This window comes from Eptatretus burgeri, chromosome 15, assembly GCF_056783735.1.
Source record: "Eptatretus burgeri isolate ZD-2024b chromosome 15, Ebu_testis_v1, whole genome shotgun sequence".
Classification (NCBI taxonomy): domain Eukaryota; kingdom Metazoa; phylum Chordata; class Myxini; order Myxiniformes; family Myxinidae; genus Eptatretus; species Eptatretus burgeri.
The window spans coordinates 38543205-38569454 of record NC_140975.1 but is presented as its reverse complement, the minus strand read 5'-3'; the positions used below and the strand labels follow the sequence as shown (position 1 = coordinate 38569454).

General features: G+C 44.5%; 1 protein-coding gene across 6 annotated transcripts in view; it reads left to right on the top strand.

Annotated features, from left to right (window-relative positions):
* Positions 1–26250, top strand: part of LOC147011958 (kinesin-like protein KIF23) — a 72224-nt gene that overhangs the window by 21455 nt on the left and 24519 nt on the right. For all 6 annotated transcript variants that reach the window (XM_085857802.1, XM_085857798.1, XM_085857797.1 and 3 more), the window contains 4 exons: positions 10835–10898; positions 11171–11252; positions 12655–12804; positions 15209–15375. In XM_085857802.1, coding sequence (XP_085713928.1) covers positions 10884–10898; positions 11171–11252; positions 12655–12804; positions 15209–15375 — 414 coding nt within the window. In that variant the 5' untranslated portion in view covers positions 10835–10883. The remainder of the gene's footprint in view (positions 1–10834; positions 10899–11170; positions 11253–12654; positions 12805–15208; positions 15376–26250) is intronic.

The window sequence follows — 26250 nt, the reverse complement described above, 5'->3', positions numbered from 1 at the left end:
TTAACGGGAGCAGCCGTAAGAAGAAGAAGAAGTAGAATTAAGCCACCTATGACATCATGACAAAAATACACTTTTTTCCCATGGGGAGTACTTCACCTGTGCCAAGTTTCAATTTTTTTTCCATGGAGTGGTTTTTGAGATAGAGGTCCAAAGTTTTTCCTTTTTTTTCCAACATGGCTGCCACTCCATGTGACTTGTGATGTCATAATTATCATTATAACATTCTACGTGAGTCGTCGCACATATGGTGAAAATTGTGTCAATCGGATTAGCGGTTGCAGAGAAAACAGAGAAAATTGGCGTGAACACGTGTGCGTATGTACAGACAACCCGAAAATGTGCCCCCAGCGAAGTGGATGCATCAAAGCATCTTGGGCAAAAGGGGATGTGTTCGCACCCCACGCACATCCCTTCCCCCTCCCCAGCAAATTTTGGTGGACACATTGGGAGTGTAAGAACAATGAATTGATTGGATTTTGGTGAAGATCCGGATCAGAGAAAATATAAATATTTTAAAGTGATTCTTCACCATTGAGAGATGCGGCCAAAAACGATATATAGCACGATATCTCAAAAAGTTGTGAACGGATGATGACAAAACTTGGTGGATGATTTTGGTATGTGAGCAGAACTAGCTGATTAGATTTTGGTTAAGGGCCGGATCCAGATCTGGTTTATCGGTGGGATACAAAGCTTAAACAGTTCATCCTGGCAGAGGTAGTGTGCTCTTCCGAGTGCTTTTGTTATAAGAAGTGGCCTTGGAAAAACGCCACAATTAACTATCATAATGTGGATATACACATTATGATGGATTTTGTTGAAGGTAGAAAGCCCCCTTTGAGAGAGGTGGGGGTTGGGGGGGGATTAAGTTGCTATAACCTCCATCATGTGACCCATAGTCCTGTCAAGTTTGGTTGAGGTTTGGTAAGTAACGACCAAATGTATCGTGGTCAAACAGACGGACGGGACATCAAATTGTGTATTTTAGTTTTATTACTAGTGGGTTGGTGGAGTATGCACATTATTGACGAAATTATAGATCATCATCATCATCATTGTTTTACGGCCGTTTCTATACATGCATGTGTAAGCCGTGCTTGCATATCATTGATTGCAAATGAAAGGTGTGAAGGTTTAATGAGTCTGAAATTGAAAAGTTGAGACGTAGTCACTGTGCAACAATATTGTAGCAGCCATGGGACTGGAACGGGAGCTCGGTTGGAGTTCTGCGGGTTGTGTCAAAACGGCCGCAACTGTCAGTTCGGTCCACAGCCCCGAGCAACTTCCCAGACGTGTTTGTCATGTTGCAATACTCGTTGGGATCACATATGTAACTGAGTGATGCGCCGATGGGCGCTTGTGATGTTCCTAATCTGGCCAAGCAACCGCACATCATGAGCACTCTGAGCCGGATTGAGCCATTTTGTCTAAACACACCGAAATCACCAAATGAGACCACCCTAACGAGCAGAACCCAACCCTGAGACCAGGTACATTGATTTAACGATTAAATGGCATGGGAGAAGGATGACATGTAGCAATAACAACCGGTATGCAACAAACAAATAACAACTGACACACATTTAGATAGAGAACTTGCATCCCACCCCCTCTGCCTAAGACCACCGGCAAAGATAAAAACACCCCTATACATTAATTGGGGTCATGCTGATCCTATGTAGGAAGTCTGGATGGAATCAGCCCAGAACTGAAGGAGGAGTAGCACGACCAACACACTCACACAAACACTGGTCTGTCAATTACAGTAAGGACCATCACTGTACAGCGTGTTCCAAAAATACCTGGACAACTTTGGTTGTAAATATATTGAGTACCACAAATGATACAATGATACCCTTTGTTTTATATGATATGGAAACTCAAGTTTTCTTTATTTTCGAGTCTGGTGGTTTAATATAAAAGAAAATGGTGACTCCACAGGAGAAAGCTAAGTGCGTTGAATGCTTCATGGAGACGAGATCCAACATGCAAGTTCAGCGTAATTTCCGTACAATGTACGGAAGGAATCTGCCATCACGGATTTGGATCAGAGTGGTACAAGAGGTTTAAGGGGAATGGAAGTTGTCAGAAATGGAAAAAGTACCGTTCGACGAAGTGCAAGTGTAGCAGACGTTGAACGAGCGTGTGAATCGTTTCAACAAAGTCCCAGAAAATCAATTTGACGTGCCTCCAGAGAACTGGGACTCCCAATCACCACTGTACACAGGATTTTGTATTAAAGACTGACGCTTTATGCCGATAAGGTGCAGATTCTGCAGGAACTCGAACCAAATGACAGATCCAATCGCAAGGTGTTTCCCTTGGAAATGCTTAGTTGCATTGAGGATGGTGGAGATTACCTGAAAAAGGTCATGTTCACAAACAAAGCTTGCTTTCATGTATCGGGGATGGACAATCGGCACAATGTGAGCATCTGGGGCTCCGAAAAACCCTATGTGGTCATTGAACAACATATGCGACAGTCCAAAGGTCAATGTGTGGTGTGGCCTTCTCCATGATTGCTTGGTGGGTCCATTTTTCTTTGTGGAGGACACGGTGACCTAAACAATTTACATGAACGTGGTGGAAGGATTCGCCTTCCCACAAATTGAAGACCTGCAACCCGATGTCATTTTTCAACATGACGGTGCTCCCCCTCATTGGGTCTTCGTCATTCGAGTCGTCCTGAATGAAATTGGATTGGCCGAGATGGACCAACCACCCGGCCCACACGATCAACAGACATCACCACCTTGATTTTCTTTTTTCTGTGGGGGTTTGTCAAAGATGTTGACCACAACACCAAGGTGGCAAACTTGCAGGATCTTCATTCTCGGATCACAGCTGCATGTACACTGGGTAAACTTAAACATGCTGAGCCAAACATGGCAAGAACTCGTGAACCTCCTTGATGCCTTGCGTGCAACAAACGGAGCTCACATTGCAGTGCATTGATGGTGTGCACAAACTTTATGAGTTTCTGTATCATATAAACCAAAGGGTATCGCATCATTTGTGGTGCTAAATATGTTAACAACCAAAGTTGTCTGGGTCTTTTTGGAACACCCTGTATTAGTATTGCTGCGGATCCGGAGTTCGAGGCTTGCCACGAGGCACGAGAAGAAGCATTCGGTCCCTCCCGAATGCTCGGTCCTGAGGACGCCGGGCACAGATAACTCAGCATGCTGACCGGTTGCTAAGCAGAATTCCGATTGGAACTGCCAATCCTGGCAGGGTTACACTACTCCGCATGATACCTTACCTGTGGACGGCCTTACTAATGGGGGACACATGCCGTCGATGTGTACTTGCATGGAACTTACCATATCAGGTGCAGCCGAGCGGAGCTGCCAAGTATGCTCCGGCTAATAAGAGCCAAATCGGTTGGGGGGGGGGGTAGAACTTTCCAGCTAAACTAACGTGCAGACTACGCTGGGCAAATGGAGGAAAAGACAGATGTAGCTGAATACATTTAAAATGAGGACAAATTATACATAAAGCAAGGATGTGGAAAGATCACGTGGCACAATAATAAAATATTTTATTAAGCAATGTGTGCAGCAGCGGGAAGCAAGGCGTGATGAGGTGCAGCAAAATAAAAACAGTGGTAAACAAAAGAGAAGACACAGCAGAACTAAACCGATATTAAACTTCTGCAATCTTATCTTTAATCTAACATAACAGGCACCATCAGACACATGCCCGAGGAATTTTGAGTGGCGAGAGAGATGAGAGAAAGTTTGAGGTGTGAATGATCTCTAGAATATCTGGAGCGGTCGAAGGAACCAACCAACCCAGTTGCTTAGAGGGGGAGGAGGGAAGAAAGCTGGTGGTGTTTATGGTGCATGAGTGACAAGGTGCAAAATGAGATGCAAATGTAATGCTGAAGAGGGAGATTGAAGAGATGTGTACTGCAGCAGCTCTTTTAGTTTTGTGCATCTACAGCAGATGAGACAGTATATGGGAGAGACAGAACATGTGGGATGATAGCTTGATGTGGCGTGTGAGAAAGTCTGCATCTGTAATTACTATGTCTATTGTCGGGTTAGCATTCTGCCCACTCAGCACTTCGCTCCGCCGTTCCCCTCGTGCTTTTGCTCAGGTCTGGGTGCTCCTCCTCGTCCAGCCCTCCGCACTCGGAAGCAGCCGCCTCGCACCCATGAGAAGATTCTTTGACCTCGTGCTGAGACTGGCTGACTCAAGACTCTTGCGAAGACTATCTGGCTCAAGACTGGCTGACGAAGACTGACTGATCCTTTCAGAGCTATTTTGTAGAGCCTGCGTGAAAGAGGAGCCAAAAGTCAGATCAAAACGCTCTGTCAGCGTATCTGAGCATTCCCATTGTCACGTAGACGCCTCCCCGAGAAGTATCCCCGCCCCGCGAGGGTCTGAAGCCAAAAATTGCTTCATTCACCCCCAAACTCGGCCACGCCACGGAACTACGAGATTAAAATAGGGTGTGGGTTTTTGGGAGCGCTCTCGAGCCATGAACATGTGCTGGGCCTTGAATGAGGGCTGCTATTTAGCGGAGCACCAAGGCCACTCAGATGATGTCGAGCGGACCCCAGCGCATTCTTGCGCTCCGAGCTACGTGCCAATCTGTTCTGACCCCAAGCATCCGTCATGGTGGGTCATGTCTGTTGTTCCCTCGCATCCTTAAAAAGACTGTGGTGAGTGTCCAGGGTACTGATTGTGGTTGCGGAATTTTGTAGCGGATGTAGTGAGGTCGGGGAAGTGCTGTAGCATTTGTGGTTAAGAGGTTGAAGCAGTTGGAATGTTGGTGGTGAGGTGATTGAAGTGTTTGTCGTGAAGAGGTCAATTAAACGTTAGGTTATTGTGTGGATTTTTAGGAAGGCGTTGTGGTGGTTGTATGAATGTTGTAGCATTATGGTTCGAGTAGTGAGGAGTCTGAAATGAAACGTCTGTTGGAGAATGGTGCGCAGTTTGACCGGGACTGCTGCGGAATATTTTCCTGAGGCTCTCTATTAACGTCACCATTCGGTCTGTGTCGCGCAAGCTTGCTTGAAGGCGAGATCATTTGTGCAAAGTAAATTAAAATAGATTTATGGAATTAAAGACCCAACTAAAAGCCCCTGCAACCCATTTTGTCCCATTAACCCACTAGACATAAGGGAAGGGCTATCTGAAACTGATACTAATGAAATAACTGCCTGGGGACCGCTAAAGGTTGGGTGCATTTGCCTTGAGTGGTGGTTTCGAAGAACTGCAACAGTATGTATTTGTAGGATCAGTTTATTCATTTTTGATTTTAAACGCATATTTAATAACTTTTATATTAAAAAAAGATAAAAGGATTTAATTTGTGTTCAGGAACCAATTAATCATTTATTAATTTACTTGAAGCAGATTTATTGTTCTGGTTTATGAACATTAAGCTGACAAACACATCTATCTATAATTCCAGCAATCTCTGTGTTTGTCTGTGTGTCTGTGTGTCTGTGACTGCTGTTTCTCGACAACCACTGGTCCAATGTCATTGAAACTTGCCAGGTATATTGCTGGGGCCCTGTGGATGTGCCTCAAGGTTTGATATTAATCGGACAAGTGGTTCCCAAGTTATGGTCATTATTTACCAAACCAATGACAGGACACGGTGCTATGACGTCACGATTGACGTCTCAATTCTTTTTTTATTTTCTTTTTTTTTTGCACGTACGGCAACGCATGTACGGGCACGCACGTATGGGCATGCGAGAGCGAAGGAACGGCCTGTGTTGTTTCTGGCACGCAGTTTGAAAGTTGTTTTTTTTTTTTTGCACGCACATACGGGCATGCACGTACGGACCCGCACTGGTTTTCAAGAACACATAGTGTTCGTAAACTGGGGACTGCCTGTATATGCACATTGGCAGGTGGCAATTTTTTTTTTAATTTTTTAATTTTTATTTTTATTTTTTGCTTCAAACCTGGGTTATTATTTATTTATTTTTGGAGCGATCGGGGCAGTGGTCAGTTTTGGACTATTTTCTCTTAAATGACTCGACCAGGGACCATAAAACCATGTCATTGTTCAGGTCTTTGTCTGAGGCGTTTCGGGAATCTCGCGACATTATGAAAGAAAACATCCGTCATTAGTTCCTTTTAACGATGTATACAAAGCAAACTGGGCGGTCGTGTCTGCCGGCATTAGTTGGTCGATGGTAAAGATCCCACTGTGTCCTTCGTGAAGAGTCGGTGAGCTATCGCTGGCACCGTGACCTGCAAGTGAAAGAGTTGGTTAGTTTGAACCATTCGTTGATGTCTTTTACCACTGAATGAGGGCCAGGGTCAACAGAGCACAATCTTATGAAAATATTCAGGTGGGAATCCGCAGTGTTGTCATGAGGTTCATATTGGTTCACGAGCAGGTGACCACTATATTCGTTATGGGTGTGTGTCTGTCTGTCTGTCTGTCCTGAGCATAGCTCCGTGGGTTTTGATCCGATCTTGATAAAATTTGGGTGGGAGGTTTATATCATGATCTAGTTGTGTTTTCCTGAGAATGGGCATGGTGTGCCCATTATGGGCGGAGCCACGCCCAAAAAACATGTGTTTTTAGGGGGTAACCGGTTTCAAGTTACATCTTCTCCGAGGGGGTTTGTCGAATCTGACAGGGGTTTCGGTATTTGGTTATTCCAATGGCACCTGCATAGCCCCACGGAGCTCGATTTTTATTTTTTTTTTTTGTTCATTTTCGTCCCAAGGTCAAGGTCACAAGGTCACGAACTTAGAAAATGTCAAAAAAATCTATAAATTGGGCATCGAGCTCCTAGGGTTTTCAACTGTTTTGAATGAAAGTTGGTATGCAAGTAGTGCTCTTCAAGTACTACAACTTTCATCATTTACGTTTTTCCCGATTCCCGCCAGTTTGCCCGTGGCGTCCCCTCGTGAACCATCGCCGTCTCCAGACTTGTATGTTCATTATCTGCCTGGATTCTTTGGAATTTAAAGCTCTCAAATTGATTGAAATCTCCAGTGATGAGGTCGACGTTCCAGATTTTTTGTCTCACTCTTCCCTTTAGGGTTTCAACAAAGCAGTGTGCCACCGTCTCTTGTCATCCCCAATTCTGACGTATGATCTTTATTACACCCATTAACCTTTCCTAACTCAACAATCTTACTTGCTAGTTTCAGCGTTACCTTTCCTCCTCCCTATCCTCTTTTCCTGTTCATCAATTCCTTGATGTTTGTCTCGTTGTCAGTTATACCTTGTTCTTCCATGAGCCTCGCTCCTGTCAAGAAAAGAAAAGAGGAAAACCATATTCTCTTTTTTTCTTCTTTTCCTTGATCTCTTTTCTTCTGAAGAGAATCAGGACAAATTGCTTTATTGTGTGAGCCAATCATTGTGTCTGTAGGCTGATGCTTCCTCATAATTATTCCTCTGCTGACGAAGTCACCGGAGGCATTATGTTTTCGGGTTGTCCGTATGTCTGTCCATGATAATTGTCTCTGTTTTCTCTTCAACCGCTTATCCGATTGACATGAAATGTCACCATAGGTACGACTACTGTACTCATGTAGAACGTTTTAATGATAATTTTGACGTCAAAGGTCATGTGGTGTGGCAGCCATGTTGGAAAAAAAGAAAAACTTTTGACCTCCATCTCCGAAACCGCTTAATGGAAAAAAAATTGAAACTTGGCACACCGCAAGTACTCCCCATGGGAATAAGTGATTTTATCTTTAGCTCTCCTGTTCGAAGAACAGAGAGCTATAGCGATACCCCCAGCGTGAGCGTGAAAATGTTAAATTTTTTGTATTATGGAAAACTTGACGGATTTCGACGAAACTTGGTGGGGGGGGGGTTAGGTATGGTCCAAGGATCATGACATTAGATTTTAGACTTGGTCCCCCCCCAAAAAAAAATTGCTCGAGAATTTTTTTTTTGCATTTCTACATGTTTTAAGTGATTTCCAACCCCCCGCCCCCCAAAAAAAATTGTTAGAGAATTTTTTTTTTTTGCATTTCTACATGTTTTGTGATTTCCAACCCCCCCAAAAATTTTAGAGAAAATTTTTTTTTTTTTACATTTCTACATGTTTTGTGATTTCCAACCCCCCCAAAAAAAATTGCTCGAGAATTTTTTTTTTTGCATTTCTACATGTTTTAAGTGATTTCCAATCCCCACCCCCGCAAAAAAAAATTTTAGAGAAATAATTTTTTTTTTTGCATTTCTACATGTTTTAAGTGATTTCCAACCCCCCGCCCCCCAAAAAAAATTGTTAGAGAATTTTTTTTTTTTGCATTTCTACATGTTTTGTGATTTCCAACCCCCCCAAAAATTTTAGAGAAAATTTTTTTTTTTTTACATTTCTACATGTTTTGTGATTTCCAACCCCCCCAAAAAAAATTGCTCGAGAATTTTTTTTTTTGCATTTCTACATGTTTTAAGTGATTTCCAATCCCCACCCCCGCAAAAAAAAATTTTAGAGAAATAATTTTTTTTTTTGCATTTCTACATGTTTTAAGTGATTTCCAACCCCCCCCCCCGAAAAAAAATTTAGAGAAAAAATTTTTTTTTTGCATTTCTACATGTTTTAAGTGATTTCCAACCCCCCCCCCCCCAAAAAAAAAATGTTGGAGATAAGAACTATAACTCTGTCAGCACTGTTGACATATTTAATGAATAAGATATAAGGTTCACTTGAGTGACCCAGCAGTATTGGCGGCGGAGGTTTTGCACTCTCCCGAGTGCTCCCCCTCTAGTTTCCTTTCTAATGTTTTTATCTACCACACTATTTTTTTATACGCCCCGATATATATATATATATATATATATATATATATATATATATATATATATATATATATATATATATATATATATATATATATATATATATATCGGGGCGTATTATGTGATACCGGTCGTCCGTCCGTCTGTCCGTCTGTCTGTCTGTCCGTCTGTCTGTCTGTCTGTCCATTCCTGTCTGCACTCTAACTCCCAAAGTTTTCAACTTTCACGTTTCATATTTGGTACGTAGGTACAGACTGTGGAGACGGTGTGTAGCGACATACGTTCGTCATCTAAAGTGGTTGCCATGGCAACCAGGATGCTGTTTTCCATGTAGTAGCACAATTCTGTATATACCTTCTTGTTAGGGCGTATATTGTGCTCACTTGCGCTCTTGTTACTGATTACAATATACAAATACATATATTGCTTTATAATTATGCTTTATAAAAAATATTAATTATTAGACTCGTCTTTTAAAAACGATAAATGTATAAACAGGCGAGCATTGGGTGGCTTTGACACCATCTCTGGTTGATCGGTGGCTTCGTTATGACATCATAATTGCATCCGTCAAACGCTTTATCCGATCATTATGACAATTTTTGAGCATCATTGAGTGCAAAATTGTTTTTTTTGGGGGGGGGGTGGGATTGATTGCGTTATTGGTCACGTGATTTAGCAGCCATATTGTTTTTAACATAAAAACCTTCAAAAATCTTCTCCGAAACGGCTGAACAGAGGCGAAACATTACATGCATGATCGCCTATCTATGAGGAACAAAAAGTTCTCCACCTGTGACATCATAGGTCACATGGTTTGACAACTGATTTTTTTGAAAAATTAACCTGTAAAAATCTTCTTCTCCAGAACGGCTTCACAGATCGAGGGGAAACTTCACCCACGTGTTCTACAAACCTTGGGGATACCAGGGTGTTCAGGAATAATTAATGGGTCATCTGGTCTGGCAGTCATATAGGATTGAACGAAAATCTTTTATAAAAATAATTCTCTTGGACCGCTTCATCAATCGACGTGAAACTTCAAAGTTATGATGTAGTAGTCATGGGGGAATGTATGTTTTACATTTCAAACATGGTAGAATGCAGTCTAGCAGCCAGAATTATTTAATATTTTGAAAATGGCTTCAGGGATTTAAATAAAACTTGGTACAAGTATGTATTATGATGTAATAATGTGGGCGGAGGCATATACTATATGGCGAAGTTGCGATGTCGAAGAGTGCCATTGTAGTTATGTACTGTGGCTTTCTTGTCCAGTGTTTTTGACTATTGACCCCAAGGAAGAGTGAGTTGATGAAGGTTAAATCGGAGAGAAAGAGAGAGAGAGAGAGAGAGAGAGAGAGAGAGAGAGAGAGAGAGAGAGAGAGAGAGAGAGAGAGAGAGAGAGAGAGAGAGAGAGAGAGAGAGAGAGAGAGAGAAAGAGAGAGAAAGAGAAAGAGAAAGAGAAAGAGAGAGAAAGAGAGAGAAAGAGAGAGAAAGAGAGAGAAAGAGAGAGAAAGAGAGAGAAAAAAAAACAAAAAAACAGAAGCCTGCAAGTAAGAGGGTTGGGTTATTGGGGGTAGAAAATATTACAGATTGTGGTGCACCGCTTGAAGCCCCAGAAGGAAGAGGGCAATTGAACTGTCTCCATAAAGTGGTTCAACAAATGGTAGGCAAAACAAACAAAAAGAAGTGGAGGTGTGTGAAAATCCTGGATTTTGAGAGTTGATTCAGGAGGGGGCTACTGTAAGAATGCGTGCATCACGGAGGAGCTGGGGAGGATCGGAAGACCGAGAAAGCAAGTCCAGAGGAGGGGTGACAAAAACACAGACTCCACCGACCTGTCTGCGATGTGATCGCTTCATCAAGGGAGATGCCGATAATGTTAAAATTTAGATTCCACTGAATTCAGGAGAGGCAGATGTGATGCTGGTACCCCAGGCTACATGTGATTGTCAGTATCTATAGTCACTGGCTCACTGCTAAAAAGTGCCCAAATTTTACTAAACGTGCCACAGACACTGACATTGGTAATGGTCATTCACACTGCAGTGCTCTCCGGCCTTGAAGGTTGATGGTTGCTTCTTCATTTTCCAGGAAATGCAAGAATGCACGGACGACTGAATGCAGAAATGCCATTGAATCCATGGATCCATTTGGGGTGAGCTTGCCGTTTTTTGATGAGAACCAATTTTAAACCATCATTTGCAATGTGTGTGTGTGTGTGTGTGTGTGTGTGTGTGTGTGTGTGTGTGTGTGTGTGTGTGTGTGTGTGTGTGTGTGTGTGTGTGTGTGTGTGTGTGTGTCGTACGTGACCGCATGTCCTGATCTCACCGTCAAAAGGCAGCTTTCTCAAAATCCACAGTAACCAACTTGGTTGAAATCTGTTGGCTTTAGTAAAGTTTGTCCAAAGTTTTGTGTTATGTTTATCAGATGCAGTCTCCAATCCCCTTGACTGTGAGTAAAGAGTTTCCCACAAGAAAACCTGCACTGCGAGAGGAAGATGCACTTCAAGGCAAGCATGCGTGTCAGATTAATTGATTCCCTTTGTCTGTTTCATCAGCATGTTGATCGGTGATTGTAGAGCACGTAATTATGCATCTATCTCTTGACAAACTTTGAGGACCGTGGAAAAGATGGGGTGGGTGTGGATGGTATTAAGGGTATTGTTTATTACATTAATTCGACTATTTGGTCTTTAATTTCTCAATCAAGACTTCATGTGCAGTATATGATGGGAATTTATATAAAATATACAGTGGCAGTGCCATACATTGACCTGCCATGGATGTCAGATCAGTGATCGACCTGCCGCCATACTCGGCCAGGCAAGGTGCAAGGATCATTTATTTGATTTTTAAAAATTTTTTGTATGTCTTGACTTGTTTATTTATTTCTTTTATTACAGGCTCAAAGGCTCATGGAGGAGCTGGACACAAATCATGCACACATGCAGACAGATACACGAGACAACACCAGACTTGACTTTCACACAAACACAGCCGCTGAGATTGGGGGAAGTGACGTCACTTCTCCGAGTACTCTGGGTACCAGCGACGTCATCTTTAGGAAATCGCTCTTCTCTCCGCACTCAGCAGGGCAATCAATGAGGCCTCCTCCCCATGGATTCCAATCTATGAGGGTTTACCTCCCCCCTCTTCTATCCTTTAAATGCTGAGCTTCAAGCAAGGAAGCAGCACATACTATTTTTGAAGTCTTTGATATGACCCAGTCGGGGTTCGAACCGCCAACATCCCAGACTCGGCTGAGTCAACTTCCTTCCTTGAAGCTCAGCGGACACTTTCACCATTATTCCTCCAAGTCTGGTTTGAAATCAAATCATTCTCGGGATAGACATTACTAGATGGCGGAGGTTATGTTTTCACCCCTGTTTGTCTGTCTGTGAACAGGATATCTCAAAAAGCTATGTACGAATTTGGACGAAATTTGGTGGCTTGGTTGGGTTGTGTGACGAGGACGAATTGATTCGATTTTGGTGAAGTTCAGAATCCGGATCCGAGAGTTTTAAAAAGTGGTTCTTCACCAATGAGAGAGGACCAAAAAACGATATATAGCACAATATCTCAAACAGTTATGAATGCATTATGACAAAACTTGGTGGATGAGTTGGCTAGGTGACAAGAACAAGCAGATTGGATTTTGGTTCAGGTCCGGATCCAGATCCGAACTATCAGTGGGATACGGAACGTAAACTGTTCAGCGTGATGGAGATATGTGATTTACCGATTGCCGTTCTAGTTAAAGCTGTGTTGTCTTTCTGGCAAAGGTTTGTCGTGAACTCTATAGTCCTAGTTTGGATTTTGATGTAAACTTTGACAAGCTGACATGAGCAATGAATTACTTTTTTTAATGATGCCTGATATTAGGCTGTAAACAACTCTTCCACTCACCTGTAGGGCAGGAAATGGTTGTGCGAAACTTCCCGCCATTTCCCTCATTGGAGCTCAGGGATGCGTTTGATGCAAGCACTATGCAATGCCTTGTGCAACACCTGGAGGAGCGGCAAAGGCTACGCTCTTCTCTGAACGACGAGCTAACTCGGGCTGGTCAGTTGGAATTGATAAACTTATTTCGTTTTTCATGAACAATCCCTGAGATGTAAACAGAATGGGAGAACTTGTATGAATGCCTGTGGGCCGCTTAAGCTGCAAGGCCCAAGTGGGATCACTTGTTAAATTAATGGTGTCTCGGTAACTGCGGCACTGCATAAGTGAGACGGTGAAAATTGCCTTCACAGTGCTTTCACTCTTGTAAAGTGCAACGACATGATGTAAAAATATTTATATTGTCTTGTTATTTGGTTCTGTAGGTGGTGTTAGAGTTGTATGGTCAAGATTTATACTTGACTCGATGCATTTTTGCATTTGAACAGAGTTAATAGAGTTTGATCAAGTTGGCACTTGAAGCCCTTTTTCCAGATGCTGGAGAAGGCTATTTGACCCAACTTACCAATATCCACCTTCTACTTCCTGCAGTCTTGCTTCCTCTGCTCTCTTAGCCCTCTGACCCTGCCCAACTCCTCCAGGATACGTGTATTCTTCCTTTATTCCCTTCCTAGTTAAACTCCCAAATTCAGGGTGAATGCACACCTCAACTTTTCTCTTCCTCACAGTTCCCATATCCCGACCCCTAATTCCTCCCCACACCCATTATTTGTCCAAGTCTCCCTATATTTAGTCCTTCAACCCTGCTGTTGTTGTTTCTCCCCTCTCTCTCTGCACTGTTCCTTTTGTTCTGTTACATCCTGATCTGTTCCATGTTGTAGCTCTTCCATGAGCCTTGATTCGGTATACAAAAAAATATATTGTTTTGGTTTTGGAAAACTTACCCCAGAGGGAGAGCATACCTGGACACATCGGTAAACTGAGGATCAGTTATTTCATAAGTCTTTGTATAGATAGTCCTTGGTCCCTTATCAAAGGGCTGCTTGGGGGGAGGGGGTGGGGAAGGGGGATGGGGGCATGCGTTGGCTCGGCTGGTTTTTTGTAGTGTAATGTCTCCCCCCTCCTCCTCTGTTACTTTCGATTTTTCCTCCTTCACACCATTGGTCCATTTCCCTTCTCTGCCTTTCTCAATCCACCAATTACCTCCCTTTTATCAAACATCCTTTCAACAATCCCTCCTTCACTCCAATGGTCCTACCTTTGGGCCCCGCGGTCGTTCGGTCGTCCCTCGGTCCAGTGGCACACTTGCACAACCCCAACACTCGCACAACCAACACCTCATCATGCCCATCCTGGATACTAAACCAGCCGTGTTCGTGTCCCGGAAGCACAAGAGCAACAAGCGCCCACACGTGCTCACCCGCACACGTACAACACCAGATCACATACAAGTAAAAACAAAAAAGAGCAGAGCACCCCGTCAATGATATGATTTGATGTTTGTTTTTGCTTTTGCAAAATAAAAATAAAATGAAAAAAAAGCACTACTCCATTTGACCTCGAGCACCAGCACGAGACCGGAAATGAGCGGTCGAATCAAAATAAAAACCGGACACATGCCGATGCTCGGAGTCCATTGTGCCTAATGAAGCCGGCTGCGAAGCTGGCAAAACTTTGCCTGAGACCGGGTCTCCTCTCGCTTTTTTACTCAAATTAGCGGAGTCGATGTAGTTTTTTACTTTTGGCTGGAAGCGCCTTCTTCTTCTATAAAAATGTGTAATCCCAACCATCCCAATCTTATATACGTATATATATGTATATATACATACTTCACAGCTAATCAAGAACTAGAATTGACAACAAATATCACATTCTTTTTTTGTGGGACTGGTAAATACATTTGCTGTTCCTCTTGTCAAAATTTGTCTTTTTATATAAAGTGTCTGGTTTACGGTAGCCTACTCTCCTGTATATACTTTTTCATACACTTTGTGGGGTGAAGATTGTTTATAAACATCACCATCTTCTCTTCTTCTTCTTTCGGCTGCTCCCTTTCGGGGTCGCCACAGCGGATCATCCGTATGATCCGCATAGTAATTTCGCACATGTTTTACGCCGGATGCCCTTCCTGACGCAACCCTGGTCGCCTCTTACGACACAGGGATATGGTAAACCTATTTTAACCGGGGTATACACCGGCCCAGTACACTGGTACTAATTTCGCCGACCTCGGAAGCATGACAGGCTGAGTCGACCCCCTGGTGTATTAATTCAGTGGCCCAACGGGGCTTGAACTCACGACCTTTTGGATCCCAAGCCGCTGTCCTAACCACTGCGCCAACACCAGGCTTTTATAAACATCACCATGTTGACAGTAAAATTTGACCAACAGTTTTGTAGAAAAAGTTACAAATCAATTACCTTAAATAATATCAAACAAATTGCCAATATTAAGCCTTATGTCAGGTCTGCTTTCATGGTGGATTTATTGAATACAGCTGCTTAGTTCATTGTCTGCGTTGTGTAATCTCCACTGGTATTGCTGACTGAGGTATGTGCTTTGCAGAGGGAGCTTTCCGAGTAAGATTGCTGGAATTGGACGAAAATGTGCACAAGATGAATACATGGCAGCAGCATCGGCAACAGTGTTTGGAGGCGAAGGAACGTCTCGCTGATTCACAGAAGGCAAAGATCAGCCGTCTGAATGATAAGAAAAAGAGGCTGCATTGCAAGGTTTGCATCTTGGGGGTTGGGGGAGGTGAGTGAATGAATGAAGGACGGTAAATGCACTTAGAAGTCTGTGATCACCTTGAGCCATTGGCTTAACAGAATAATTTTGTGAACAGTGATCTTCAAAGTAGAAAAAAAATATGGAAAATATTGTAACGGTCATCGGAGAGTTCCAAATCCCACACCTCACCACTGTGATTGTCATGGATCGGATAACTGAGTAAACCAACGAGTCTATAAAACGACTACGGACACCGTCTACAGCACTCACTTCTGGCCGGATCTTCACGCCAAGGGTTGGTTTAACGTACCTGTGAGATGAATGACGTGGATAGAGAACCGTGCCTGCAACCGTGTAATGGCTACTAGTTGGCCAAGCAAACCAATGCTACACATCGCACTGCTTTATCTCACAAGCTGATTGGTTACGTGAGCTAATTATCCTCAGAAGTGCTATCTCAGATGAAACCTCGAGCAGGATAAGTCAAGACATGGAATAAAAACTTCCATGCACTTTATTTACACAAGCAGGAAATTCGCGGGAGAAATGGCGGTTGGGGAATTTAAGTGGGAAAATTCAGGATGGGGCAATGCATGCGATATCATCAATTTACAAGCACACATATATTCATTCTCCTTGTCCCCGACGTGAATATTCCCGCCCTCGGATGCTTTATAACAAGAACTTATTACCTTTAATATAAAATGGATGAAGACACAGCTCGAAGAAAGAAAAGAGAGTGTGGGAAGAAAGGTTGAGAAATTTAGAGTGAGACATGAAGTGTGCGATCTTTCTCCCCGCCCGACCCCTTCCTCTCGTTTCCTTGGTCTCCTGGCTCCCTATTGGCATAGGACTTGCAGGGCCGGAACAACATCCCGTAATGGTGATTGGCGGGGTTTCGTCTCCTGGCTCAACAACCAAGCCTCATTGGCAGAGCGGCTCCGCAGAGGTCCCTTTCCCAGAAGCCAGCGCACACCTGTCAACCGTGATGGATGACTACCGTTCAGGGAGATTGGCACGTAGCTTTAGCATTCCTTTTTTTTTGTATACCTTGTCGAGGCTCGTATGAGAGCTAACACACAACACACATCAAGGGGGGCATGAGACATGAGGGGAAGGAGTGGGAAGGACAAAACATTGGGGAACAGAGACATTAGGAGATCTGTGGAAGGGAGAGGGATGGGACGGGGAACATGGGGAATAGAAGATGGACGTTACAGGAACTTTCAGGAAGGAAAGCAGGGAATTTGAAGGAAGTGGGCTTGGGTGGATTATCGGGGGTAGAAAAGATCGAGGATTTGGATGGGGGATGATAAGAGGTGGTGGTGAACAGCTGTTTTGAAGGCCTGGAGGGAAGAATGGGAATGAATAGAGTGAGGGAGTTTATTCCAAAGGCGGGAAAAAAGAGGAATGAAAGAGTGAAGGTGAGCAGTGATTCGTGATTTTGGTAGTTTTACCAGAAGGGGGTTGTTGGCGGACCTTGAACGCCCTGGAGAATTGTGGTGGGGACAAATCGCAGAGAGAGCGGGGGGGGTGGAGGCAGGAGAGGAGACGGTAGAAGACAGAAAGACCACCGACCAACCTGCGGTAATTGAGTGAGAGGCCAAAAGACTCAGCCTCATTGCGGGAGATGCGAATGATCCGAAATGCCTTGGTTTCTGCAGCGTGAAGCCGAGAAAGGTGGGAGGCAGGAGCACCAGCCCAGAGGGGAGAGCAGTACTCCATCAGGCTGCGGACAAAAGCTTTGTAAGTGGTCAGGAGCTCAGGTGGGACAAGGAAGGACTTTGCACGACAGAGGATTCCCAGTCGGCGACTGGCTTTGGATGCGAGGTTTCAAATGTGACTTTCCCAGGAAAGGTCATGGCAGATAGTGAGACCCAGAAGCTTGAAGGAAAGGACTTCTTCCAGAGGATTGTTGACAAAGTGGATGGGGGGGGGGGGTTTCTAAATGGTCCTTTCGAAGAGACATAGTGAGAGTGTGAGATTTGTTCGGATTGAAAGACCTGTTCCACGTGTTGGACCAGTTTGTGATTTTATCCAGATCAGCAGTGAGCGAAGAAGCTGCTGCTTGCCGGTCTGAGGGATGACCGATGGTACGGCAGAGGGTGGAGTCATCAGCAAAGAGATATAGAGGATTTTCCAGAGAGTCGGAGAGATCATTGATGAAAACCAGAAAAAGAACAGGGCCCAGAACGCTACCTTGAGGAACTCCAACCTGGACAGGAAGAGGGGATGAAAGAACTCCATTTAGGGCCACACGTTGACTGCGACAGGAGAGGAAGTCTGCGAGCCATGAGTGGAAATGGCCTTGGATACCATAGGAAGAGAGTTTGTTGAGCAGGGCAGGGTGCCAGACTGTGTCAAAAGCACATGATATGTCCAGGGATATGGCTCTGATTTCCTGTCTGGCATTCAGCGCTTCCATCCATTGTTGGGAGAGCAGAAGCAGCATATCCAGGGTAGAGTGACCTGATCTGAAACCAAATTGATGATCAGAAATCAAGCCATTGGAGAAAAGGAAGGATTTGATGTCTGAAGCGATGATGGATTCCATAACCTTGCTGATGATTGGGAGAAGGCTGATTGGTCTGTAGTTGCAGGGATCTGTTTTTGCACCTTTTTGTGCAGGGCAATGATGTTTGCTGATTTCCAAGCAGATGGCAGATGGCCTTGAGCAAATGAGAGGGTGAATAGAACAGAGAGAGGGTGAGCAAGAGCAGAAGAGCAGGCTTTGAGGACACATGGGCTGATGCCGTCTGGACCGGTTGCAGAATCTGAGTCGAGGTTTGACAGCAAGCTCTCCACCTTGTCAGGAGAAAAGGACACAGAGTCCAGGGACAGTTGGGTGCAACTGGGTAAAGTGGGTGGAGAAAGTGATGGGTTTTGGACACAAGATTTAGCTGCAAACACCGAGTTTAGGCATTCAGCTTTTTCACGTGCCATTTGAGTGCTGCCATTTGAAGTAAGGGAGGGGATGAAGGGGGAACATACACCAGAAACAGATTTGATTAGATGCCACCAAGATTTTGAGGAGGGAGAGAGGTTTGAGAGTTCAGACTTGAGATGAGAAAGATGTTGTTTTCTGGCTCTCCTGAGGGTAGATACACACTTGTTCCGAGCTTTTTGGAAGGAACTGAGATTGCCCTCAGTTGGGTTTGCTTTCCATGAGGGAAAGGCAAGTTGTTTCAGGACAACTGCCTCACCACAAGCTTCAGTGAACCAATGGCAGGAGGAAGGGTAGGACAACTGAAGACGAGAGGGGATAAATCTGTGCATGAGGGAGAGCAAGTTTCTTTGAAAGAATTCCCAGGATGAGTTGATGTTGGAGAAAGTAGTGATAGGAGACCAGTCTATAAGTTTGAGGGCTGCTTGGAGACCCTGCCAGTCAGCTTGAGTGAAATGCCAGAATCGACGACGGTGAGGTGGTTCTCTGATAATAGCCAGAGAGATCTCCACTTTGACAGGACGTGGTCAGAAGAACCGATTGGAGTGGAGGAGGAGCAGCAGATAATGTCAGGGAAATTTGTCAAAATCAGATCCAGAAGAGATGGAGTACCATTGGTTGAGATCCGGGTCGGGAAGTTGACCGATTGAGTCAGTCCCAATGAGTCGCAGAAAGCTTTTGCTGAAGTGCCATGACAGGTGAGAGAGGTACCCACACCTAGCCAACTGGCATGATGACAATTGAAGTCGCCACATGTGAGGAAGAGAGAGTTTGGATGAGAAGATAGAAGTTGGTCCATGTTTTCAGATAGTGAGTTGTAGATGGAGTCATCACTGTTAGGTGGATGGTACAGTACACATATAAACATGAGGTGGGAGTGGAGGGGAAGCCGTAGCCAGAGGTATTCCTGGGGGTGTGGGGGAGTGAAGGCAGTGCATGGAGAGTGAGGCATAGAGTCTTTGATGAAGAGAGCAACTCCTCCACCAGGGCAAGGCTCAGGTCTGTCAAAGCAGAGGAGGGAGTAAGCAGGGAGAGATACTTGGGAGTCAGACACGTCTTGGGGGAGGAAAGTTTCTGTTCGGCAGATTATGGCTGGTTTGTCAGTGGCAGCCTGTATGGAAAGATCTGAAAGGTTTGAGCGAAGGCCCCGGATATTTGAGGTCCATACTTTTAATGAAGAGGTCGGGGAGGAGGCTTTGGTTGCAGGGGGGGGGGGGGAGGGGGAGGATAGGACAAGGGACGAGGGGGGAGGTAAGGAATGTTGTTGAAAGAGTGTGGGGGATTGCAGAATAGCTAGGGGAGGGGGCTGAATGAGGAGGAGAAAAGGCTCTGTGGTGCTGGGGGAGAGGGGGACAAGAGAGGGGGAAGAAGGCAGTTGAGGATTTGAGGAGGTGGAGTGAATAGATGGAGGTGAGAGGGCAGTGGAAGGAGGCGGCTTTGTGGATGGGAGGGGGGGGCAACTTTGGGAAGGATGAGTGAGGGGGATGAATGGTGGAAGAAAGGTAAGGGGGGAGTTTTTGAGAGAGGTGAGAGAGAGGCTTGGAGGGAGAAGAGTGGGATGGTTGCTTTGAGAGTGAGGGGTGAGAGGAGTGAGTTGGCACTGAAGTTGGAGAAAAAGAATGGTCGATGGAAAGCGAACATTCATAGCAAACTGGGGTTTTTAAAAGTTTTAGGTCAGTTATGCGATTAAACACATTTCTTGAGGGGTGCAATAAAGGCGAATTCAGAGAAGGGAGAGAAGAAACGCTGTAACAGTTGGATTTTTTTTTAGGCAAGGTATGAAGGAAAGGCCGAATTGAGAGCAGTCTGTTTAAATGGTAGAATAGTGCATTCTGATTCAGTAAAGAGTACCACACGTGTGAAAGAGGAAGATGAAGCATTACAAGAAATCGTTTTTGTTATTATTATTAATGTTTGAGAGAGTTTTCAACAGATTAGGTCATGGAAGTGTTGTAGAAAAAATCGAGGAAGAAGAAGATGAGATGAAGAAGAAGAAGAATCAGAGAAAGGTAGCGGTTTTTTTATTTGTTTTTTTTTTTTTTGTTTTTTTTTTTTGATTTGAGATAAGAAATAGAGTGATTAGATGGGAGGGATGGGGGACGTTAAGAAAGTGGGAAAGATAGAAATTGAAGATAATGGGGAGAAAAAACAAATAAACACGATCGTACACCGAGGGGAACAAAGGGTAGGCCTCAAGCCTCAAGGATAGGCCTCAAGCACCCAGTAAGACAAGTTCGACGAAATCTCACAAAATAGCATGATTTTTGAAACAAAACCGAACTAGGAACACACAGTAACATGTAGGTGAGAAAATAAACAGTTAAAACGGGACAGATAATGACCGGAAACTTAACTTTGAGATCGTCAGCAGGGAGCCCCCAAGGAGACCTACCAACGCTCCAAACCCAGAACCGGTAACCCCCTTTCCTTACTTGAACAGATTGTACTAGATTCTCCCTAGTTTCTCCGCTAAAGGAAAGGTGCATGTCGATGTCGGGATGTAAATTTTAGTGCATTTAGCACTGAATTGTGTGACATGTAGAAGTTGAAGAGAATGAAAGAACATAAGCTTATTCTAACTTACATTCGCAACGCACATCTATCCCCATGAACATGATATACTTAATTGCTAAACAGAATAAGATGGCATAACTAGCTTTAATCCTATCCGTATGTGCTTTATCCTTCTCGGATGTTCACAAAGTCCTCCCTGGACTCACAACCATCAGAACATAAAATGTTTTCTTTCCTTCATAAACCACAAAATATATCAATAAAAATTTTTTATGACTAATGCTGTGGCTCATTGGGGTAGAGAAAGGAGAGTATGGTTGTTTTGGAGCAGGATCGATGGGAAATGGTAATCCAGTTTTGCAGGGGATAAGAGTAAATGGGGTGAAGGATAGGGAATTTGGCACGTGGGAAGGAGGTACATGAATTTTTTTTCCATTTTTGATAAGTAGATGGCTCCCAATCTTTGACTTAACTGTGATGTTGTGGAATTATTTTTCATCTCACTTGCCACCAATCTGCAATTGTTTCTCAATTACCGGGACTTTCATGTGCGATCCTCGTTCAAAGTCAGCACAGTATCCTCCCTAGAAGATTTGAAGCATGGCCACCCAAACAACCTCAACATCCTTCACCATTCCCACAAAGGGCGGAGGAGCTTCTTTCCCACGGCCATCCATTTCTAGTGACCAACTGTGTCTGCGGACGTCCTCCTGCAGTTGGGTTACTTTTTTTCAGGAGATTGGAGGCAGGATTTGCACTCCGGCCACCGAAAAACCCTTCATTCCGCAAAACATACAAAAAGCAGAAAAAAGCATTCCACTCCGTGGGAGTACCTCCTGTGCAGCTACCCTTCGCAGAGCAGCTCACCGGATGACGGGATTGGGGCAAAGCCTTCGGGACCCCCAATCTTTGATGAGAGAAGGGAAACCACGGGGTAACATTCATGTAACATTCCCTGGGTCAGATTGCGATAGTGTGTTGGGGTGGTGCTGTGGTGTCGTCCACCAGATGGCGGTCTTCTTAGGTTAACCTGAGACGGTCCCTTCAGGTGGGTGCCTGGAATGTCCTATTCCTGAGAGGATGATCACCTGTCTCTGTTATCATCTGAGCTCAAGCGTTTGAACATCAGTATTGCAGCACTCTCTGAGGTTCGGAGACCAGATAATGGCGACATAATGGCGGGTGGTTACACCTACTATTGGTCTGGTTGCTCTGATGGTTACCATGCCCAAGGAGTTGCTATAGCTGTGTCCAACAAGCTGACTCCAATAATAACTGAGGTAACACCGGTCAACGAGCGTATTATGAGGCTAAGGATTCGTCACTCCTTGGGTGTCATTTCCCTGGTCTCTGTATATGCTCTGACTGAGGTTGATCAGTTCCCCAGGTGAGATACTCTTCTAGGCTTAGGGAATTTCATTGCATTGACTGGAACCGATAGGGAGGGTTATGAGACATGTGTTGCTCCCCATGGTTCTGGAACTGTGAAACAGAATAGCAATAAGTTCCTTGACTTTGCAAGAAGTCATGGACTTCAGTTGGCTGGTTCATGGTTTGAGTGCTCATAGGCTCATCGCTGGACTTGGTATTCTAACGCTGGCGGTGTGGCAAAGGAGATTGACCATGTGCTCATTGATGGTTGCTGGAGGATGATCCAAAACTGCAGGGTCAACCGGAGTGCTCAGTTCCTCAATACTGACTACAGGCTTGTTGTAGCAACTCTGAAGTTGCAGCTTAAATCCAGGAGAATGGTGCCATCCCAGCCTAGGGTGTATATTGGCAAGCTCAAGGATGAGAGGGTAGCTGAGGAGTTTGCAAACAGGTTGAGTGGGGATTTGGGGGGGTCTGGGTGCTTTGGGGGATCCTGAAGAGTTGTGGAGTGCCTTCATGTCCACTATCCTCGATGGATTTATTGAATCCATCTTGCTGGTGGAAGTCTTGTAATTCACCAAAGGTCGAAGAAGAATTTCGTCTCTCAAGGGACACTGGATACTAATGACCAGAGTCGCAGGGTCAGGCTTAATGGCAGAGCTGAACTGTTCAGGGAGATGAGGCGTAAAACTCTGTGTGCTGAGGGTGGACAAGAAGGCCTATGTGCAAGGAATCTGTGAGGGGGTCGAGCATCACCTGTGGTGAAGTGATTCTCATCCTCCTTACAGGGGAATTCGTGCATTTCGTTCATCCAAGCCCATCCCTCGATGTTTACTGCAGTTAGAGCAGAGGGCGGTAGGCTCTTGACAGAGGAGTCCGAAGTGAAGGCCTGCTCGGCTGGTTACTTTGAGCGGCTGTACCAGGTTCATCCACCAGCTGTCAAGTGGGATGTCAGGGGTGTTACTATCCATTTTGCTGACCCTCTAATCAACTGTGGACCACCATCGTTTGTGGAAACACAGGCTGCGGTGAACCGGTTGAAACGGGGTAAAGCTCCTGCGATCTGTGGCATCCATGCTGAACCTCTCAAGGCTGGAAATGCTGTACTCATGTCATTGCATGCAGTTCTGTGCTCTGCCTGGAACACAGGTATCATCCCAAATGACTGGAAGAGGGGCCTTGTTGTCCCTCTCTGGAAAGGGAAGGGTGATCGTCAGGACTGCAACAACTACTGAGGGGTGATGGTGCTCTCACTGCCGGGCAAGGACTTTGCTCAGATAATTCTTGATGGGGTTTGCCACCATCTGCTTGCACACCAGTGGCTAGAGCAGTCAGGCTTTACACCAAAGAAACTTTGATGTAAAGCTTTGCTGCAGGAAATTGAAACTTTACGACATGTCACATGATTATTTGATATGTTGCATGTACATCGAAAATTTTCAAAGTATTTCAAAGTGTTGTCCATCTTGAGTACCCCGTATTCTCCGCCCCATCCCTCTCCCTTCCACAGATCTGCTAATGTGTCTGTTCCCCACCGTTTCGTCCTTCCCTCTCCCGCCCCTCTTGTCCATGCCCGCCTTGCCGTGCGTTGTGTGTTAGCTCTCATGCGAGCATCGACAATGTGTTCCAAAAAAAAAAAAAGCGTAATTTGTATACATTTACCTTAGAAGTGTTGATAGATGCTATAACAAATTTGCGCCACAAGAGTTGGCTCACACCCAGGGCCGCCGAGAGCCAGGATGGAATTCAGGGCAATACTAAGTGTAGGGCCCCCTTCATCCCGGTCCCCTTAATCCCGGCCCCCTTCAAAAAATTTTAACGACCTGTACGGAGGTTTCCATATTTTTGTCGTCAGAAACACCATGTTGTGTTTACGGGAAATTGGGGGTGTTATTACCTTATTCCAAAATGCAGATTCTTTTTGCACACTTCATCCAAGTGGGGTGTGGCCACACTCCTGTGTTCATTCACGTCATTGCGTCATTGCCACTATTGAGATTATGTAAATTCTTCCCACCGTATATTTTACGAGGGAGGGTGTCACTGTCCATGGCAATGGTATGCCGGGGAATCGCCCTGAGGTGCTTGGAGGGAGACACAAAATAAAGTTGTCCCCGGTGTTTTATCGTCACAAACAATCATTATATGAAACAAACGATTGAAGGAATAATTGCAGGCCTCTATTAAATTACGGACCCTGAGGTAGGTACACCGGTATCATGCATAACCCTCCCCCCACCCTGCTCGCACCAAGTCCTTCTCAAGACTGCACGAGGTAAGTATTCTGTGAACACCATCTCGTTAATGTTGCGTACTGGATGTCACCTGGCTATACGCAGGGCTGGCATCAATGCACATCGTCCATCAGAAAGACATAAAGCTGGAGGGACCGGCCTTCCAGCAATAGTTGTTGGTGTACTTTAAAGATCCCATGATATCTTTCAATGAGGGTTGGCTATATATCACTGGCACCCTGAACAAATTCTAATTTTTTGCCTAAACTTTGTGTAGCAATTGTCTGGTTTTTATTGACACTCATTGATACCAGATGATGGGCTGGCAGGATCGCCTAGACTCCAGAGGTATGCACACTCGCCTCGAAGCTGTCTAGCCTGGGTTGGAATCCTGAACCAGCTATTAACTCAGTCATCCTGGTCGGTGCTTCACAGGGAGGGTGATTCATCAATGTGTGTGTGTCGTCCCTGAAATGGGGATAAATCCGGGTGTCCCATCTGCCGGTATTAGTCGGTGGACGTTAAAGACCCCACGGAATCCTTCGCAAAGAGTAGGCGAGCAATCACCGGCATCTTGAACAAATTCTAAATTTCTGCCCTAACTACTTACTGTAGTTCAGTATCAGGCTTGGCAGAGCCAGTTTGTGAAAGACTTGACCCAAAAACTTCCCCCAGCCAATCCCACAAAAAAGTCGGAATAATTGTGGCCGTTCAAAGAAGAAGAAGAAGAAGAAGAAGAAGAAGAATATTTATACCAGATTACACTATTCACTGTGTTAATTGATGTCTTGTAGCATATTTTGCACGATAAGCAAATTCACCAGGTGTAGTGGATTGCATGTCTCATGTGAACAGCAACCTTCGACGATGAGAGCCAATCAATTCCATTCCTACTTTTTCAAACAACTGGTGTGCTCTTTTTTTCTGTTCAGTTTGGTGGATTTGGGGCTGTGCTGCCTTTTTCATTTGAAGAATTCTGATGCCTAACTCAAGTTGCCCTTTGGGTATTGAATCAACTTCAATATGTGCACCGATATCATGCATTCCCAAAACCAAGCAAGGCAGGAGGCTAAGTGAAAGCTGTTGGAGGTTCAGTGAAGATTTTGAAAAGAGCCCTTGGAACGAGGCTATGAGAACGAAGTTTCACAGTTTGGTTCATGCATCATGATCCTTTACCAACAAGCTCAAATGAGCTAAGATCCTCGTCCTCTTAATGATGACGTCATAAAAACGAATATGACGTCATTGTGATGTATCAGGTTTGCAATAAATTATCTGCGCCAATGCCCGGCTTGATTCCCGCAAACAAAATTCAAACAGCTTGCCTAGTTTCGGAGATAATGGTATAGGCGATTTCCATTAGAGACGATATTGTGACGTCAACTTTTTTTTCTAGGAAAAATTTCCAAAATCGGAGATGGTTACTGCCTGCGCGTGGGCTTTCTGCATATACATGGCAAGTTTCACGAAGATCCGATGAAAACTCTGGGTTGTGAAACTAAAAATGTCAAAAAATAGGAATGACGTCATAAAAATTGATATGATGTCATAGTTATGTATCATATGTGCGGTAATTCATCTCTGCTAATGCCCTGTTCGATTCCCGCAAACAGAATTCAAAACGCTTGCCTAGTTTCGGAGATAATTTTTAGGCGATTTCCATTAGCGGAGATATTGTGACGTCATCACTTTTTTTTTCTAGGAGGAATTTTCAATATCGGAGATGGTTACTGTCTGTGCAGGGTATTTTTACATATATATGCCAAGTTTCAGGAAGTTTCGATGAAAACTGTGTAGGCTGTGAAACAAAAAAG